The sequence below is a fragment of the Parasteatoda tepidariorum genome, chromosome 6, assembly GCF_043381705.1.
Source record: "Parasteatoda tepidariorum isolate YZ-2023 chromosome 6, CAS_Ptep_4.0, whole genome shotgun sequence".
Taxonomy (NCBI): Eukaryota; Metazoa; Arthropoda; class Arachnida; order Araneae; family Theridiidae; genus Parasteatoda; species Parasteatoda tepidariorum.
Window position 1 is genome coordinate 82,229,331 of NC_092209.1, and position 19,099 is coordinate 82,248,429.

Below are 19,099 nucleotides of genomic sequence, written 5' to 3' on the forward strand. Positions count from 1 at the left end.
TATTTTTAATGTTTTTTCACTGCTAGTTATTGATTTGTGTACTAAATGTAAAAATGATCAACATTAAATTGATGATGAGATGGATTTTTTTTTAATTGTCTTACGCTAAAGTTAAAGTTTTAAAAAAATCACCCAAAAGTAACACAATCGGCTGCAACTTACTTCATGTTAATTAAAAATCAAAACTCTAACTTAAAAGGTTTAAAAAAGAAAAATTTTTTTTTTGAATTTTAGAAACAATAAAATTATTGCAACGAAGACAGCATAATTCTTTGACCCCAATAATGCGTTTATATTGCTGGTCATAAAAGGAAAAAATTAGGAACCTTATATTAATATCCACCAGAAAAAATGGTACTACTACAATAAAGTGACTTTTTATTTTAATTATTGAATTATTATGTTACTATAATTTTCTTTCTAATTAAAATTGATCACTTTTGAAATAAAAATTGGAATTTAAATCCAAAAACTGTCATTTTTGAATAAATTTTTAAAGAACACAATAAAACCCAAAAAAATGCTTAATAAAATTTACCTGGGTCAGTTAGTTTTTATAAAAACCCTGGTTATTGTGCCGCTTTGAGGAGAACTTCTGCAGACTAAAAGTTTAGGGCTGTTTGCTGCTATGGTAACAAGCGAGAGCACATTTCTAATGAAGGTGCATCGGAAGAATGAAGGTGTTGATTGGTTTACTCACGCTGACCCATGTCAAGATCAAGACAAAACTACTCACCCCACACCCCTATTCGAAGTGACTTTTCCTCGTAACCATGGTACCCGCCACGACGTGAGACTGATGTCTGGAGGAGTTCTCCTGAAAGCCCCACTATCGAACAAAACGGTATTTACTATCAGGGATATGCCATATGCTACCTTTAAAAATTATATCCTCGATAAATTTCCGTATAATTTATTTAAATTGTGTTTTGGTTTTTTCCAGTTTAGGGGTTTATTTCATTCTATGTGTGGGAAGCACATAGGCAAAGCCAGCAGACAGACCATTTCCAAACTGAGACACTTCTCAACATTATCCACACATCAGCACCAGACACCTCCTCCTGTCTATGTAACAGCAACAGCTCCACTATCGGACATCATAGATCCTTTCAAACTAGCTGAACCTGATCTCTTAAACCTCTACTCAGATATTAGAAAGGTTTTTACCATCTTTTCACTTGTTTTTAATGTCTCATTATTGTAAATGTTATGTGTAAGCAGCATTCTCTTGGCAAATAAGAATTTACCAATCAGGAAAACACTATATGTAAGAAGTAAGATTTGCTAATAAGTAGTTTATAACACTCTTCTGTGCGGAAGTGGGTGTCTTTGAGATCATAATGAACTCTTTCCCTAAGTATCTCAATTTTTTTTTACTGGGATTGAGAATGGGGGAACATGCTGGCTATGCAGGGAGTTGCACACTCCTGAATGCAGACATGTTGCCTTGTCATCTTTGAGTAGTAATTTATCAGCACCATGAAGCCATGAGGCAGCAGAATATAATAAATGTATAGTTGGCTAGTAATACTCGCAGTTGGAAGCTCATAGAGCGATAACCCCCCATTTGAAATACTTAAACAACACAAAACAGCTTTTAAATTCATAAACACTACACATAGTTTTAAAAAAAGTTATGCTTTTTTATCTTGCAAACTAGTATCTACTATTTATTTTATAAATCTTAACCATAAATGAAATCTGAATGGAAAACAAGAATAGAGAAAACATTATCCAGTGTTACTCTATGCTATATATATTTTCTACTAAAAACCGCTAAATTTATGTATAAAATTATAGCTGCATTTATTATAAAAGTAATTTTAAACATACGTCACTACGTGCGTCCTTAACACTAGATTGCCTAAGGAAGTCATTTTGACTGCTTTTAATTTCAATTAGAAAAACAATGATGTATATAATGACACAATTTCTTAGAATTTTGTGACTTTTTGTGCAACATATAATTTTTTTTTATTGTGAATATTTACTAATAACTTGTTATATAACTGTAAATAATATAAAAAATGTTAAAAATTAATTTTATTAAAATTTATTTATGCATTCACGATCCAGTCATTTTGACTGCTTTTAGGCAATATAGGTATATACTAATTTTCCGTCTTTCTAGTGCTAAACACCTAATGTAAAACATGAAATTATTTATTATAATNTCCCCACTGTGTTGTCCTAAGTAGTCCTTACATAATTTGTTTGCATTTTGAAAGAAATTGTGAAAACTTTTTTTCAGCATTTGAAATTTCATGCTTTATTCTAGGTTTTTATATTTTATAACTGTCGTTAAGCAGCCGGCCGAATTTTTTGGGTTTACGAGTAATAATGTTCAACTCGTAGCCTTGTAATTTTGAACCCAATCCAAAAGACAAGAGAACTCCTGGATCAAATATTGGGTGAAATTTTCCTTTGTGTAGGACTTTTTGATGGAACTAACCCGCATTTGCGATACATGATAAGGAAAACCTCCCACGGTTAGCCTGAGAGCAGCGGGACTCTATTCCCTAAGCTAACACGGCTCGCAAAATGGGCTTTTGGTGACGATCTGGGAAACATCTCCGAGTATTATACGAAAACATGCCGCCACAATTTTGATCCTCTGCGGAGGGGATAGCTCTCCATTGTTGGTAACTACTCTCAAATTACTTTACGGTATAACAGTTTAACTTGGACCGATGTAACTAACCGATCGATGATTGATGGAACTAACCCGCATTTGCGTTACATGGAGAGGTAGACCACAAAAACCTTCCACGGTTAGTCTGACGTCAAGGGGATTCTAACTCATGATCCGTCCACCTATGAGGATATTTTACGTCAGTATTGTGATCGGTGCAAGCCGGGTGCGAAATTCGAATCGACCAGCCTTCGCTGGGATTCGAACCGGGTTCACCTCATTAGAAGGCGAACGCTCTATCCCCTGATCCATCACGGCTCTTTATTCTAGGTTTACCTGAACTCACTTTCTTTATTCTTTAAAGTTTTTAAATTACTTAAACAGAAGAAAGAGAATTCATCATGAAGTGTTTCAATCAGAGCATAGCCTCCATTTAAGAGCTTTTATTTTTATTTTGTAGAAGGTGCATGCATGGCCATTCTTAGTTGGTGAAGCAATTTGTTCAAGTTATTTTGTGTATTGATTTTATTTTTGCAATGAATGATTGTATTTTTTAATATAAATTTTTTACTGTTGTTTTCAGACTTTTGAATACTCAACATAGGATGGCCATTATAGCAGAAATGATTCACACTGCCAGTCTGGTACACGACGATGTCATTGACACATCTGATACTCGAAGAGGCAAATCAAGCGTTAATGTATTATGGGGCCAAAAAAAGGTTTCCTTTCTTTTTTTTCTTCTTTTTTTTTATAAAAACATATTTATTCTATATATTCTATATTTTTATTTTATGCATGCTTTATTTTAGGTAAACATTATATTCATTAATAAATGTTGCAACTGTGTTTTTTATCTTTATCAATCTATGTTAACCAATGATGTACTTTGTGGGTTAAATTAGGTTGACCAGCATCACGGGAAAACCAAAAGACTCATAGCAAAGTTTTTTTTTTTAAAAAAAAACATTCAAAAACTTACCCCTCTATCTTTCCAGTTATTGAAAGACAAAGTATTTCTGTTGTCAGAATATTAAATTGGCAAGCAGTGAGTTTTTAACTATCCTTTTAGAAAGAGATTTTAAGTTTTCCTGGAACAATAGTTAGATTACCATTGAAAAACTTCAATGTTTAACTATAGCAAATGACGTGCAAAAAAACTTTTGAAGGAAGTTCTTTTTCTGAAATTTACACATTTTATAAATAAAAACTGAAATAAAACTAAAATGGATTAGTTTGAAAGAAACCTGTAAATATTTTTCAAATTAAACAAAATAAAAAATAGATTTGATGTTTTCTTTCATTATTTAATTTTTTCAACCTCTTGAAATGCATAAATATTAGTGTGTTTTTTCAGGTACCTAAGTACCGTTTTAGTAAAATTTTACTGCAGCTCTGTATTTTATTTATAAATTCATAACTATATATTATTATTTTATGTTTGAAAGATTGAATTTTTGATGTAATTGAAATATTAAGCAGTGTATATATCGTTAGAAAAATTATTTAAGTTAAAAAAAATAAATGTAAATCAAATTATTATATTTTAATAAATAAAATTAAATGATTTATACTTATTTACATTTGGATTGGTGGTTGATTTTCCAATAAATTTCTTAAGCTACCTATGCTGCTGCACTATTAACTAGAAAATTGAACTTAACTAGTATATGAATTGTATTTAAAGTTTCAAATGCTCTTTTCTGAAAATTTGAATACACAATTATAGAAAGGAATAATCATCAAAAAAACAACTCATAGTTATTTTATGTCAGTTATTAAGTTCATGACTGCCATAAATTAGTTATGACTAATTTATGACAGTCATTTACAACAATCACAATATTAATTTTTAAAGATGTCACCCAAATTTTTTTCTTAATCATATTTAATAACCATGAGTAAGTTGGTACTCTTCCATTAAACTTTACAATTTTACATTACTCTAAATATATTTTTTTAAATAAAATAAAAAACAGAAATATTTGGATTTTTACGAAGATTTCTGTTTTTATCCTATAAAAAACCCGTTTTTTTCGTAAATATTTTACGAAAGTCAGTTTTCTGGTTTTGTATAAAGAACATAATGTGTATGGTGTGCTTTATCGAGATTTCTTTTTGTTTAATTATGAAGAAAATATTCCTTTTTTTTCTTCTTTTAGGCAATACTAGCTGGGGACTTCATATTAGCTCAAGCTGCCAGAATACTCGCTCAGTTAGGAAATGAAGATGTTGTCCATCTTTTAGCTCAGGTGAAGATTTTAAATTATTATTTAAACTGCCTGTAACAAAAGTAATGTGTTCATTTTTTAGAGTACTTAAAAAAGGTGACTTTATTCATTAACAATTTTAAATAATAGACTGTGACAAAAATTTAAGTTGCTCCAAGTAAAATAAAATTTGTGTCAAATATTGCTTACACAATATTCATAAATATTAATACTTTATTCATAAATTCTAATTAATTGAAATAGGATTTGAGCAATAGCTTTGAAAAATGCAATAGTTCACTGCTCTAATTAAAAAGTACTTCTCTTTAAAAAGGTACTTCTTAATCTCGTCCAGGGAGAGTTTATACAATACAATATAATATTTATATAATATTCATAAATATTAGTACTTTATTCGCAAATTCTAATTAATTGAAATAGGGTTTGAACAAAAGCTTTGAAAAATGCAATAGTTCACTGCTCTATTAATCTCGTCCAGGGAGAGTTTATACAATACAATATAATATTTATATAATATTCATAAATATTAATACTTAAATTCGCAAATTGTAATTCTAATTCACCAAAATGGTATTTGAACAGCGCTTTGAAAAATACAATAATAATTCTCTGCTCTGATTAAAAAGTTCTTCTCTTTAAAAAGATAGTAAGATAAATAAAGGAGTCTAGATATTGTTCAGGGAGAGTTTATGCAATACAATATAATATTTGTACAATATTCATAAATATTAATATTTTAGTCGTAAATTGTAATTCTAATTCACCGAAATGGGATATGAACTGATCTTTGAAAAAATACTATTATAATTCTCTGCTCTAACTAAAAAGTTCTTCTCTTTAAAAAGGTACTTCTAGATCTCGTTCAGGGAGAGTTTATGCAAATGAACTGTTCAGAAGAAGAATCTGAAAGGTTTACTCACTATCTCCAAAAAACTTTCAAAAAGACAGCCAGTCTGACTGCATACACCTGTAAAGCAGTAGGTATAATTCATTTACTAAGCAAATATTTTTGAATGTTCCCATCTTTTTACTTTTGAACTAAGTTTTCAGAATAATTTTTAGTTCAAGTTTTCTGTGAAGTTAGAAAAAACTTTCTTAGACGCATGCACACAAACAAATGAATAAAATAAAATATTGCAAGACTTAAATTGAAAATTGGTTTTTACTACTTCAAATTTTTTTCTAATGTCTAGAGGAGTGAGAAAAGAGAGTTTGCGAGTTACCTTTAGTACTCAATAGAACCACGTTTGTCATTATATATGGTGCTCATTTAAAAAAAAAAAAAATGGTTGTCATGGAGTAATTCTACTTAACCACTAAAATACTGTAAAAATTTACTTGTAAATAAAAAATACTTGACTCATTTTTCAATGCTTAACTTTAAAAAGATTTAGGATTGCATAAAAAGCAGAATGGATAGCAGAAAAAAACAGAAGGATAGCAAAAAAAAAAAAAAAAAGCAGAAAGATAGCAGAAAAATTTATAACATTGAAACATTTTTTTAATGTTAATATATGAAGAGCTTGATGGAAGAATGAACTAAGTGACATTTTAAAAATAATTCAGATTTCTAGGGGAAAGTTCTTATTTTAGCTTTATTTAAACTTAGAGATCTATTGTACCCAAACCCTAGATCATGACTAGCGGAAGAGCTTTATATCTGAGACAAAGTTGAGCAAACATCTTACAGGAATATCATGTAGTTCCCAGGCTTTATCAAAATGTTTTCCTAGTTACCTCACACTCACAAAGTATATATCGTGAAATCTCCTCTTTAAGATGACAACCTCGACAGAGCAATGTACCCATGTGTACCAATGTCAGGTGCAGTGTACCCATAATGTAAAGGTCTCTCGTGAGGGTGCAGTGACCAGTAAGAAGAGCAATGATCTTTCTCAAGATATTCCTGTTAAGCTTAAAAAGCTGTATTTGAGGCACATTGGGGCAGTCACGATTTAACTCCTTAGCTTGTCTCTGACCGTCTGAGTTGCGTCATTACTCATAGGCAATTTCGCCATAGAGCTTGAAAATAGATGCCCTGAAAGACGTAGGAAAAATTCCCAAAGCTGGTTCTGGGCCACATAAAATCACACTGGGGCCAACCGGTGCTAATTCCTCAGCCAGCTCATTACCAAGAATACCCATATGTCCAGGCACCCAGTGTATGTATACCTTGTTATGAGTAGAAAGGTCTCAAAGGATCGAGATGGTTATATTTTTTACATGGCGTTTGATTACATTAGAGAAAATCTTGCAACCCATTCTCTGAACAGCTTAATTTGTGCAGCTTTATCTGATGTAATTGCTTGCAGACCTGATACCCAAACTAAAGACCATGACTGGGGAATTTACCATGAGCTGCTAAATAAAACTTAGAAGAAACAAATATTTGTGTTGCTTATTTAACATATTTGTTGTTTCTATAAATTAGATATTTTTTATTATACATAGTAATACTAGTACTTTATTCATGCCTACACAATACGCTATTGGCGGAGGATGTGGAAAACATCCGTTGGAAAGTTCAGAAGGCATGCCATCACAATTTTGATCCTCTGCAGAGGAGATGGCACCCCCGCTTGGGTAGCCCAACGACTTGTTCATGAACTTGAGAGCACTTTACGATAGAACAGTTTAGCGACCGCATATAAACGGTGCCTTTAAAAACTCATCAAAGGTTATTTATCTGCTCAGTGACCTTTACCAGCAACACTTGATTTCAATAAACAATTTTTTTTTTACATTTTAATAAGCATTGATCAATTTTTGATAAAAACAAGATCCTGAAAAGAGAGGAGAATCAAGTTGTGTTTATATTTGCAGGCTGCTGTACTTGGTGGAGCTGATCAGACACTTCAAGAGACAGCTTTCCAGTATGGAAGAAATGTTGGGATTGCATTTCAGGTATGATATATCAATTAATATATATTAAATGTCTTTCTTTCTAATCCCAGTTTTTCTCCCAGAAAATTATTTCATCGTAAATAATTTTCCTTGAGAAATTTTTTTGCGCTGAAAAATTATTTCATTGGTAGTATTGCATGTAGGGAAAAAAAATTTAGATATCGTCGCGGCACTTTCGCCGAAAAATACGGTCAGAGCAAAAACATTGCGTTATATATTTTTTAAAATAAATATATTCTCAGGTAAAAAGTGGGAAATTTTTTTCCCATAAATTCTGATTGATTATCAGGTAAACAACAATAATTTGAATGGTTTATCACTAGGAAGACTTAAAAAGTCAACCGAAATATTTTTCTTTACGTTAAAATGAAGTTTTTAGGCGCTCAGCTAATTTCTCTAGATATGCTTGATCACCACCAACTCCATTTAATATTTATAATTAGTTAAATAAAGTAATAATTGAAAGAGTTTAAAATTACAGAGCACAATGGGACAACAGTTTTTAAACTGGTTATGTCTAATATGCGATTTTTTAATAACTGACTTTAATAATGTGATGAAATAATTTATACTTTCTGAACTTTTTTATTTGTTAAACTCTTATGTTCTTTTAATTTAATTATTTTAATTTGCTTCTTGGTTTTGAAAATTGCTTTATTATTTGAGGATTGCAATTGGTTAGCATCTCATTTGAAAAAAAAAATATATATATATATGCATAGCTTAAAAATGCTTTATTTTATGTTCATTGAGTGTTTGGATTGATAAAAATGTGTTTAATTTTGTTAAAAATATTGCATATCTTAAAAATGCATTATTTTTATGTATGTGAAGTTTTTAGTTCGATTTTAAACAGTATGATATGTTATAGGGGCCAAAAACTTCTAAATTGCATTATTTCCAGCATGAAAACAGCATACTCTTTATAGTATGCTGATTAGACATTTTTCTTCGTAGGAATATGTAGTCTCTGTTTTATTCCTTGAATTCAGTGACACTTTTTCAATTGCTCATGTGCATTATAAATGTTCTTTTATTTGTAATAAAACATATTCTTTGTACTTTCTGAGTTTTCTTAATTTTTTTCTTCAGCTAATTGATGACTTACTCGACTTTATCTCCAGCCAATCAGAAATGGGTAAACCTACAACAGCCGACTTGAGGCTAGGTTTAGCTACTGCTCCTGTGTTATTTGCAAGCCAAAAGGTAATTTTGTTCCAGGCTTTTATATCTTTTTTTATTTATTAATAACAATATTACGCAGCTGGAATATAAAAAATTACGTGTTTGTTTATTACGTAGTTCACATTTACAAAGATTTTAGAGTAATCCTCGTTTTTAGTGAAAACCTTTTTTTACCAAACATTTTGGTAAAAGATTTTTTTTCTCCATAACAGAATTGATAAAAAAAGGCTGTCAAAAAATTTAAATTGAAGAATATTCATATAAAAGCTAAATTTTGAAAATTAATCATAGTTAAATTATTATTTAACTTATAAAATACTAAGGTAAAACATTTTATACTACAAACATTTGGATAGAAAATGAATCATCAGATTAATCGGAATCTGAGAAATTCGCATCTGTTCTGCCGCATCTATCTTCAATATATTTGAAATCAGTCAGTACCTCTATCAGTGTAATAATTTTTTTAAGGAATATAGGTTATAACCTATATTCCTGAAAAAGAATTCTGGCTTCACTCTCAAAAGGCTTTCTACCAGACATATTTGATCTATGAAAAGAGCATGCAAAATGCTGCAAAACATGTGCAGAAATTTGGATAAATATTTCCATAAGTAACCCTGATCAGAATAAACAATTAAATTTCATTGAAAAGCTGAAATGAAACCACTAACGGGAAAAAGGCAAGTTGCATAGTTAAATAAAATGCATTCCCTCTGAAATTGTTGTTTGTGCAAATTTTGATACTGGTTGTGCAAATTTTGATACTTCATATTGTTGATGGAATACAAAGCATATCTAAATAAAATAATGTCTGCAATTTTTTATTTTATTTATGATGGAATAAATAAATCAAGATTTTTATTCTTTGCGGAGTGTTTTTTTTATTATTTATCCAACAAATTTAGAAAACAAATTCTGTTTGCTAAAACTTTGAGGTTATTGAAATCATTCCTTTTTTCCTCAAAAATACTGTCGGACATGAATAATTCAAACTTGCTGAAATCAAAGTTTTAGGTAGTTCACATTTTTTGATCAAGCCTTTTAAATCAATTTTAATACTCGCAATTATTATAGTTTGTCTACAGTAAGAACTCCCTCAGCCCCCAAAGTCTGAGGCCGTCTGCTGCTATGGAAACAAGAATAGCGCATTACAGGGAGGGTGGCTTCTCTTCACTCTAGAGCTAACACAACAGACCAAAGAAAAAGATTACCTTTCTTTCGCGCCGACCTGAGCCAAAACCTGTCCTAAACAATGACCCCACATCCCTACTTGAAATAGTTATACCTCATTATCATAGTCATTGGCACAGGTCCAGACGAATGGCTAGGGGAGTTCTTACTTTAGACAAACTATGTAATTTCATTCAAATGTTCAGTAGTTACTTATTTCAGGAATCAGTTTAAAAACAATTATTTTGTGTACGATATGTTTTTATCCTACCTTTTACTGCTTGTTCTATGTAAATTTCTTTTATTTAAGTATCCTGAATTAAAGCCATTGATTCAAAGAAGGTTTTCAAAGCTGGGTGATGTTGAAAAAGCCTATGAAGCTGTTATTAACGTAAGTATGACCTACCTTTTAAACAGAAATCAAATTTTTTTTAGTTACTAATTTTAGAAGACTTAATTCGGCAGGAAAACTTAATTTACAGTGGGTGCCCACTGGGGTATCGTTAAATGAGCAACACTTCACTTCCGGCACCTTCGGAGGTGAAGAACGAAAGTTCAGTATCAGCCGTAAAAAAAAAAATTGTTTTTGACATGTGATCCATCAGTATCAGCATGTTGTTTGTGAATTAACCCTTTCCTTCTCATTCTGCGAAAATGACGGGTGAGGTTTCACCCTCTATTTCTCGCTCCCGTGAAATTTCCAGGCTGGAATGTTCAGTAGTAACGCGTCAATGAGAATAAAACTAATTCATTTCTTTTGCCCGGAAAACATTTTATTTCTCATTTTACCCACCAGATGGCAGTACCAGGATATTTTTTAAGTTATTGTAGATAGTTAGTTTATTTTAAACTAGATGTCAGCACTAATCAAATACGTGTATTTGGCAAAATATGCACTTTAATGACCGTTTTCATGAAAATTAACCGATCATTAAGGGGTTAAAGCCTGATTTAATGTTTTGCCCTCATAAATTGTAAATAAATTTACTTTTCAGAGTGATGGACTGAATCACACGAGACTGCTGGCAAGGAAGCACTGCAATGAAGCACTCAGTCACATCTCCATATTGGCAGACTCTACTGAGAAGAGGGCACTGATTTCTGTCATCGAGAAAGTGCTCGAGAGGAGCAAATGACCATCCTTTCACACTATATATGCAAATAATAACTATATTTTTATTGATGATAATTCCTGAAATACTTTTAAAGACTGTGTTTAAAAGTTTTCTATTCTAAACACTAAAAGTGTTATAAATAATTCGTTAACAACTTCTTTAATTTAATGTTATGAAAAATTTATCAAAATGTGTTTTTTTTTTAAAAAAATCAGTAATTAAATGTATCAAATATTATTTTTTTTCTAAAAATTAAAATATCTCAGCACAAAAATTTGTTATAGATTTCTTAGCAAAAATATTAAATAAATGGGTGCTAATTTGTAAAAAATGACGTTAAGGAACAAATGTAATTATATTAAACAAAAACAATTACATTTGAGTCGACAGTTGTAAAAGTGAATCTTAAGATTTACCAAAATTTTTTTTTACTATAGTTCTTGAAAATTGAATATATGATCTGTTTGTTACTTGACCATTGTTGACTGAAAGAATTTAGATTTCAGAGAAAATATATAAATCATCATAAAATCAATCTTTCCTTATAACAAAACTTTTATTTTGCAATGTTTTCCAATTTTTATTCATCAAGCATATTTTTATAAAAACTCCATTAGAATCGTAATAAAATTAACGCATTGAAAATCTAAATGATCTATCACTTTTGATTATGTGAATAAGCATAAATTTCTTGACTTGAAATTTTTTTTTCTTACATATATTAATGTTTTTATTGTAAAAAATAAATAAAAATATATGAAATTGTTCTTTTGTAAATAAGGGGTATAGTTTTTTTATAAATAAAATTATTTATTGTCTTATTTGTAGTAGTAGTAGTACTTTATTTACATCATACTAGAACTGCACAATGGCCATTGACAACGGTTCAAGAAACATCCCTGAAGATGATCTGAAAACATCTCCTGCATATATATATCTGGCCCCATATAATACAAACCTATAATATTCAAACTCGGTCAGGTATTATGTTGTAACATACTATACAATCATACCTAAGTAAGTAATTAGACACAAATTAGGGAGCATGGGAAATAATTATAGAAAAAAGGGAGCGTGACACTTTAAAAGTTGTACATATAAATGACCCCCTATCGCCCCTTAATATTAACCCATAATATTCAAACTCTGTCAGGAAATATATAACATACTTTACTATACTACCGTACCAAAGGAATTTATAATAGACAAATTAAACGGCCTACAATGAGCCACAATATTTAAGTATTTATATTTTGAAGTGCAAAATAGCATTAAAATGAAAAAAATTTTTACTTTTATACTGCATACATATATGACCTTATGTCTCTCCTCATATAAAATTCAAAGTCTGTCAGGTATCATACTATAATATGGTAATATGGCCCACAAGATTTAAGGAAGTAGAAATATATTTCAAAGTACGTAAAATAGCATTAAAATGAAGAAATTTTTGCTTATATACTGCATATATATGGATTATATATCCCCGTAATATAAACCTATAATATGCCATCTCAGTCAGGTATTTTATAACATACTATACTATGCCTAAGGAAATAATTATAAACAAATTAGAGAGCCTGCGAAATAATTATTTAAAAAGGGGGCGTGGTACTCCCTTTTAAACTATACATATAGCTGTACATATAGCCTTCTTTAATATTTAAACTCTGTCAGGTATTAAAATTATACCATACTTTTCTACCATACCAAAGGAATTTATTATAGACTAATTAGAGGGACCACAATGTGGCACAATATTTAGGTATGTATGTATATATTTCTAATTTCGTTTTAAAGCTTTAAAATTGAGAAATTGTTGCTCATATATTGTACAGTCTCGTATCTCTCCTTAATATAACTTATAAGATTCAAACTCAATCAGGTATTATAATAAAACTTACTATACTACCATACCAAAGGAAATAAACACAAATTAGGGAGCACATATGTATTTTTTTCTGGAACAATAAAATGGAGAAAATGTTGCTCATATACTGTATATATGTTTGTGTGTGTTACTATATATATATTACTGTTAAAGTAATAAATCCGGGTCATTATTAATAATAACCAATGAAGTTTGGTCAATGCCATTAAATGATTTATATAGCACTAGGTCAAGGGTGTGCCTCTTTGCATATGTCGTACGGTTAAAGTGATATATCTAGTTATTATTAATACTAACCGGTTAAAATTAATAACAGCTTCTTTTGGTTTAAATTGAGAAATAAAAAAGGGAGATTTCCGCTTAGTGATATGTTGCAGTCTCAAAGATATAATTTGTATCTTAGACATGCAGACTAAGTATAATTTGCATCAGCTCAACAATCTCTACTAACAGGGAACAAAATAAAGTTTGACTATCTCTGTGTATCGTTCATATGTACACTTCATTTGTTCCCTCTGAGTCATGCGGAGTTTTAAGAAAAAGTTGCCATTAGTTTTATTTTATTTTATAACCGTCGTTAAACAGTCGACCCAATTTTTAATGTGTTTACGATTACTAATGTTCAACTCCGTAGCCTTGCAATTTTGAACCCAATTCAGAAGACAAGGGAACTCCTAGATCGAGTATTGGGAGAAATTTTGCCTTCGTGGTGGACTTTTCGATGGAGCTAATTGCGTTACACGGCGAGAGTAGTCTAACCCATGATCCGTCTACCACTGAGGATATTTCATGTCAGCACTGTGGTCGGTGCAAGCATGGTGTGTGCGGAATTCGTATAGACTTGGATTCGAACCCGGTTCGCTTTATTGGAAAGCGAACGCTCTAACCCCTGAGCCTTCGCGGCTCTGCAGTTAGTTTTGTCAAACATGTAATTATGCTCATCATTTCAGATTTAACACTTAATATTTTAAGCGAGTGCCCACATCCTAAAAATTGTTGCCCCTTCTTTTTAACAATTTAAGGATAATAATCGAAAACTTTTTGGTAATAGGTGTTATTGATATTAGGTAATTGGTGCTGTTGTAATATGTACTATATGTATAAATTAACGGCCTTTCCTCTGCAAATAACAATTTCTGCCAAGCTTCTTATTTTCAAAATTTATTTGTCTAACAATATTTTAGCAAGTTTTTTTCAGTTGGACAAGCCTTGTGGGCTCAGAATAGTATTAAAGAAGATAGTTGTTCAACAAAGCTTTCCTTCTAAACATTACATTGGTCTTTGTATGTGCATAACAGTCGAACCTCGTTAACACGAAATCAGCGGGACTATCATAATTATTTATGTTAATCAGATTTCATCTTACACAAACAATTTATTATGTACTATAGGAGATAGCACCGCTCGAATACGCCATCTGGGGAGAAGACCGGTTTCATGGCCTTGGCCCCTCTCCCTTCCCTCTCCTCCCCTTTTCAGTCGTAAAGGAATGTACTACAATATTTTTCCTTTTCCTAATATTCTTGTTTTTAATTAATAAAAATATTTTTTTAAAACGTCCATGATGCTTTCTTTTAGAACTATGTTTAATGTAGTTTTCAGTTCCGTACAGTTTCCCAACTTAAAATTTCTAATCTATATACTCTAAAAGAAAACGTCGAGGGAATTTTAAAAAATACACGTGACAATTAAATATGAAAAATATTAAGAAAGGGAAAAATATTAAACACATTATAGGTTTTATACAAACATTATAGGTATAAACACATAATAGGTTTTTTAGTATAATTCAATGAAATTAAAAATATAAATAAATGCAGTTAAACTCTAATATTTTATGTGTCATATTTTATTTTGAAAATAATTTTTTTTTTTAACAAAATACATTTATTTAACAACATACAAATATTTATTTAACAACACACATAAAAAATAACATTTACTTAGAAAATAAATTTCTTTTAATACACTCTAGATTATAAGCATAACCACTTTAAGGTTTTTGCCGCCCAAAAGGTTCTTTTGAATTTATGCTGTCGTCAACTGAGTTGGAAATGAATAATTTTGAGTGGATCATTGGTGGGTTACTTTGATGCCATTGTAGGCATTGCATATTTCGCAGCTTTTAAATGTCCTTTATTTCATAAATTTAAATCATTTTAAATTTTTTCCTAACCACTTTTTAAATAAATCAGTTAATTTATTTTTATAAAGGACAAATATTAATGATATTATATTAAGTATAATTAATTATAATTTAATATCATAAGTGAGTATTAAAATCTATTCTTTCTTTAACAAATATAACTAATGACGGGCACTTGTGTCTATTTCCCGTTAGCCTCAGAAATGCCAGAATTTCTACTCTCTTATCGTTTCCCAGTGGGCACCTCTGGCTAAGCCATGGCGGTTGAATAGCGTCGCCCACGTCATACAACCACAAACCCGTTTATAGGGCAGGTTACATTCACACAGAAGAAAGGACATAGGACAGAGAGAGAAAATTACATCCATGCCTACAGTGGGCTTCGAACTCACAGCCACTAGTCCAGTACAGTAACCACTAGACCAGTGACCGGCATAAACAATGTTATTAGGTTTAGTTTAATTTCCAATGACTTTATTTTCGCAACTCTTCCGTAATTTTTAGTTACACATTAGCTTGTAATTTGTTGACGTTATCTCTCAGTTCAAGCATTAGTTATATTTTTTAAAAAATCATATTATTACATTTGTTCTCTTTAGCAATAGTCATGCTAAAAACTTTGTCCAGCTGAAAAAAATGATATTAGCTCCTGAAGAGTATATCTTAGAATGGTGCCATTGCATAGCCTGATTTATCATAAGGCTTGAGAGGCCCAGGCTTCCTAAATGTTACAAATAATTTCTTTTTCTGCCTTTGCTTAAGAATTATAATTATGAGTTAACAAAGATTGATATAAATATAAGCTCAAATTTACTAACATATCATAATTTATTATATGTCATAAATAATTTAAAAACACTTCATAATTAAACAATAGGTAAGTTTTGTTTAAAGTAACTTCATCTTCCTTTTGCAATCAAAATATAAAAAGCAAACCTCGAAATGAATTTTGGTTTGAATTTAGTAATCAAATAATTCTAGATATGTCCAATATGAATAGAAAATATAATTACTGCAGGTAAAAAATAATTTGATACATTGACAAAAAGTAACTGTACATCATATTCATAAAGTAGTAATTATAGTAACAGTCTTGTCTAGAGTATCTGAAACTTTTAAAAAATAAAAGTTTCAGATTTGTTGGAGTGGTTTTTATAGAAAAAAAAATGCAGCGTTTTAGCAATTAAGAAAAGGAGTAACTTGAGGAGTTTGAAATATAAGAGTCTTGAGGAGATGAGTCATCACTCATTTCAGATACTTGCAACTGCAAAACTGTCAACAAAGGCAAGGGTGCCACTGGATTACTTTCAGTAGGAGGCTTCTGCTGGTTATTAATTGCTGATGATGAAGCCTCATTATTATTCGTAGAACTAAAAAGAAAAAAAATAGGTTGAATGCATATCATTACTTAATTAGAGACACAAAAGTTTTTAATATGTAATCAGAAATGAATTAACACAATTAATTTATTTTTTATTTTATTTTATAATAGTCGTTGAACAGCCAACCCAGTTCTATGGGCTTACGACTACCAATGTTCAACTCCGTAGCCTTGTAATTTTGAACCCAATCCAGAAAATAAGGGAACTCCTGGATCAAGTATTGTGAAAAATTTGCCTTCATGGAAGATTTTTGAGGAAACTAACCCACATTTGCATTACATGGGAAGGAAGACCACAAGAAGCTCCCATGGTTAGCCAGACAACAAGGGGACTCTAACACTGAGGATAACACAATTAATTAAAAAGATCAACACATTACACCTTAAGAGTTTTTTTTCATTAAATTTACTTTTATTAAATTCTTCAACTATTGGCGTTTCACTGTGCCGAAATTTTCAGATTTATACAACTTAACTAGAAAGTTATTCTTAAATAATATAATAAAAAATATTTTCAAAATTTTTTTGCCAAGTCCAAATTTATTAGGGGGAAAAAAAACAAAATACAATTATTTATTTATTATATTCAAGTGATTACCAAATATTAAGGATTTTACAAACAAATGTGGCTCGGGGGATAGAGCGCTCGCCTCTATCCGAGGTGAACCGAATTCGTTCCCAGTGACAGCTGGTCGATTTGAATTCAGCACCCGGCTCGCACCGACCACAGTGCTGACAGAAAATATCCTCAGTGGTAGAAGGATCACGGGTTAGACTCCCCTTGCCGCCAGACTAACTGTGGGAGTTTCTCGTGGTCTTCCTCTCCATGTAATGCAAATGCGAGTTAGTTCCATCAAAAAGTCCTCCACAAAGGCAACTTTCTCAAAATACTGTATCCAGGAGTTCCCTTGTCTTCTGGACTGGGTTCAAAATTACAAGGCTACGTAGTTGGACATTAGTAGTCGTAAACCCAAACATTGGGTCGACTGTTGAACGATGGTTATAGAATAAAATAAAATGAAGAACGTGAATAATAAATAATGAAACAGTTATTACCACTGTGTGTTTTCCTTTGCAAGGTCACCACCTCTTTCTGAGATGCTCTGGTCTCCCTTAGGCACAGTGTGGTTGACATCATTCTGTAGGTCATAGAAACGCTGAATATCAAGAGGAGATAAATCTGCTTCCATGAAAGATTTGATTGAAGCACCTTTCTCATTTGATAAGCCTATAAGAAGAGCAGTAGTGTTACTTAAAATAAGTTTATCTAATCACCCCTTGCAGGAAGTTCTGTTTGCATGTGCTCTACAAAAACATCAGAATATATTTGGGTCTATTCATCTTGCAATGATAGATGAAAACTTACCACGCCTGATTTATGGCCTGAGTAGTCTTCACCCCATAATGTTTGTCTGAAAGTAGGATTTGAGAATCATTTAAGACAGGGGTGGCCAACCTGCGGCTCGCGAGCCACACACTGTTTGAAGGATTACTTGTGGCTCTCAATAAATGCACCCGAGTTCCCTTTTCTTTTTTGTGCTATTATATTTTAATATTTTTCTGTACCCATTTGAAATTAACATAATTCAAGGTGAGTGTTCCATTTCCAATATAATTATGACCCAAAAAGCATCTGAAGAATTAGAATTAATAGAGATGCAAGACGATCAAGCTTTGTAATTAAAATATAAGTTGAGATTGATTACTGAATTTTGGAAATTTGTACCAGAATCGAAGTATCCTGAATTAAAAAAGGCTGTATCAAAAAATAAACAATTTACACACATTCTTCAAATACAGGGGGGGGGAACACAGAGCATTTATCTAAATAGATAATAAAAATAAATTTACATTCTTATATATTGCAATTATTCAAATATTATGTCAGCATATTTTTGCCAGTTTTGAAACCCTACTCCTACCCTTGTCTGTAAAATTAAGCAAACCACAAACCCTCTTTCAAGCTTATGTATGACAGTTGCTACTCCCCTAGATTTTGTTTCAATTAACTAAATAATCTAGTTTTGGGAATAATTAAGAATTCTAATAAAGATATGTAACTTTGCATTAAAAGGAAGTTTTAATTCATTTCATAAAATTTTGAATATTCTTTAGTAATCTTTTGTAACTCAATGAAAATTCTTGAAACTCATCGAATTTTTTTTTTTTTTTAAACCTATTGAAAATTTTTCTTTTTCTTTAAACTCAAAATAATCTTAGTTTTGGGAATAATTAAGAATTGTAATAAAAAGATGTAACGTTGCATTAAAAGGAAGTTTACATTTAAATTCATTTTATATAATTTTGAATATTCTTTAGTAATTCTTTGAAAACTCATTGAAAAAAAATTTAAACTCCTTGAAAAAACATTTTCTTCTTCTTAAAACTCAAAATAATATAGTTTTGGGAATAATTAAGAATTCTAATAAAAGATGTAACTT

General features: G+C 30.8%; 2 protein-coding genes across 2 annotated transcripts; one reads left to right on the forward strand and one right to left on the reverse strand.

The window, feature by feature from the left end:
* The first annotated feature begins 3,217 nt into the window (after window positions 1–3,217).
* LOC107450017 (all trans-polyprenyl-diphosphate synthase PDSS1) lies at window positions 3,218–12,061 on the forward strand. Its single transcript, XM_043043567.2, has 7 exons — window positions 3,218–3,354; window positions 4,795–4,884; window positions 5,709–5,840; window positions 7,687–7,767; window positions 8,860–8,973; window positions 10,436–10,516; window positions 11,121–12,061. Exons 1-7 carry the CDS (start codon window positions 3,238–3,240, stop codon window positions 11,259–11,261), a joined length of 756 nt encoding a protein of 251 aa, XP_042899501.1. The 5' UTR covers window positions 3,218–3,237; the 3' UTR covers window positions 11,262–12,061.
* Window positions 12,062–14,962: 2,901 nt separating this feature from the next.
* LOC122269623 (uncharacterized) lies at window positions 14,963–18,262 on the reverse strand. The gene is made up of 2 exons (XM_043043566.2): window positions 17,715–18,262; window positions 14,963–16,647 (listed from the first exon to the last, which is right to left on the reverse strand). Exons 1-2 carry the CDS (start codon window positions 17,846–17,848, stop codon window positions 16,461–16,463), a joined length of 321 nt encoding a protein of 106 aa, XP_042899500.1. The 5' UTR covers window positions 17,849–18,262; the 3' UTR covers window positions 14,963–16,460.
* Between the last annotated feature and the right edge of the window lie 837 nt (window positions 18,263–19,099).

Excerpts from the sequence above, each read along its gene's own strand:
- LOC107450017 (XM_043043567.2), top strand. The coding sequence starts at position 3,238 with ATGGCCATTATAGCAGAAATGATTCACACTGCCAGTCTGGTACACGAC. Across the intron at positions 3,355-4,794 it reads TATTATGGGGCCAAAAAAAG|GCAATACTAGCTGGGGACTT; the intron begins GTTTCCTTTCTT and ends TTCTTCTTTTAG. Across the intron at positions 7,768-8,859 it reads ATGTTGGGATTGCATTTCAG|CTAATTGATGACTTACTCGA; the intron begins GTATGATATATC and ends TTTTTTCTTCAG.
- LOC122269623 (XM_043043566.2), bottom strand. The coding sequence starts at position 17,848 with ATGGAAGCAGATTTATCTCCTCTTGATATTCAGCGTTTCTATGACCTA. Across the intron at positions 16,648-17,714 it reads GCAAAGGAAAACACACAGTG|TTCTACGAATAATAATGAGG; the intron begins GTAATAACTGTT and ends TTTTCTTTTTAG.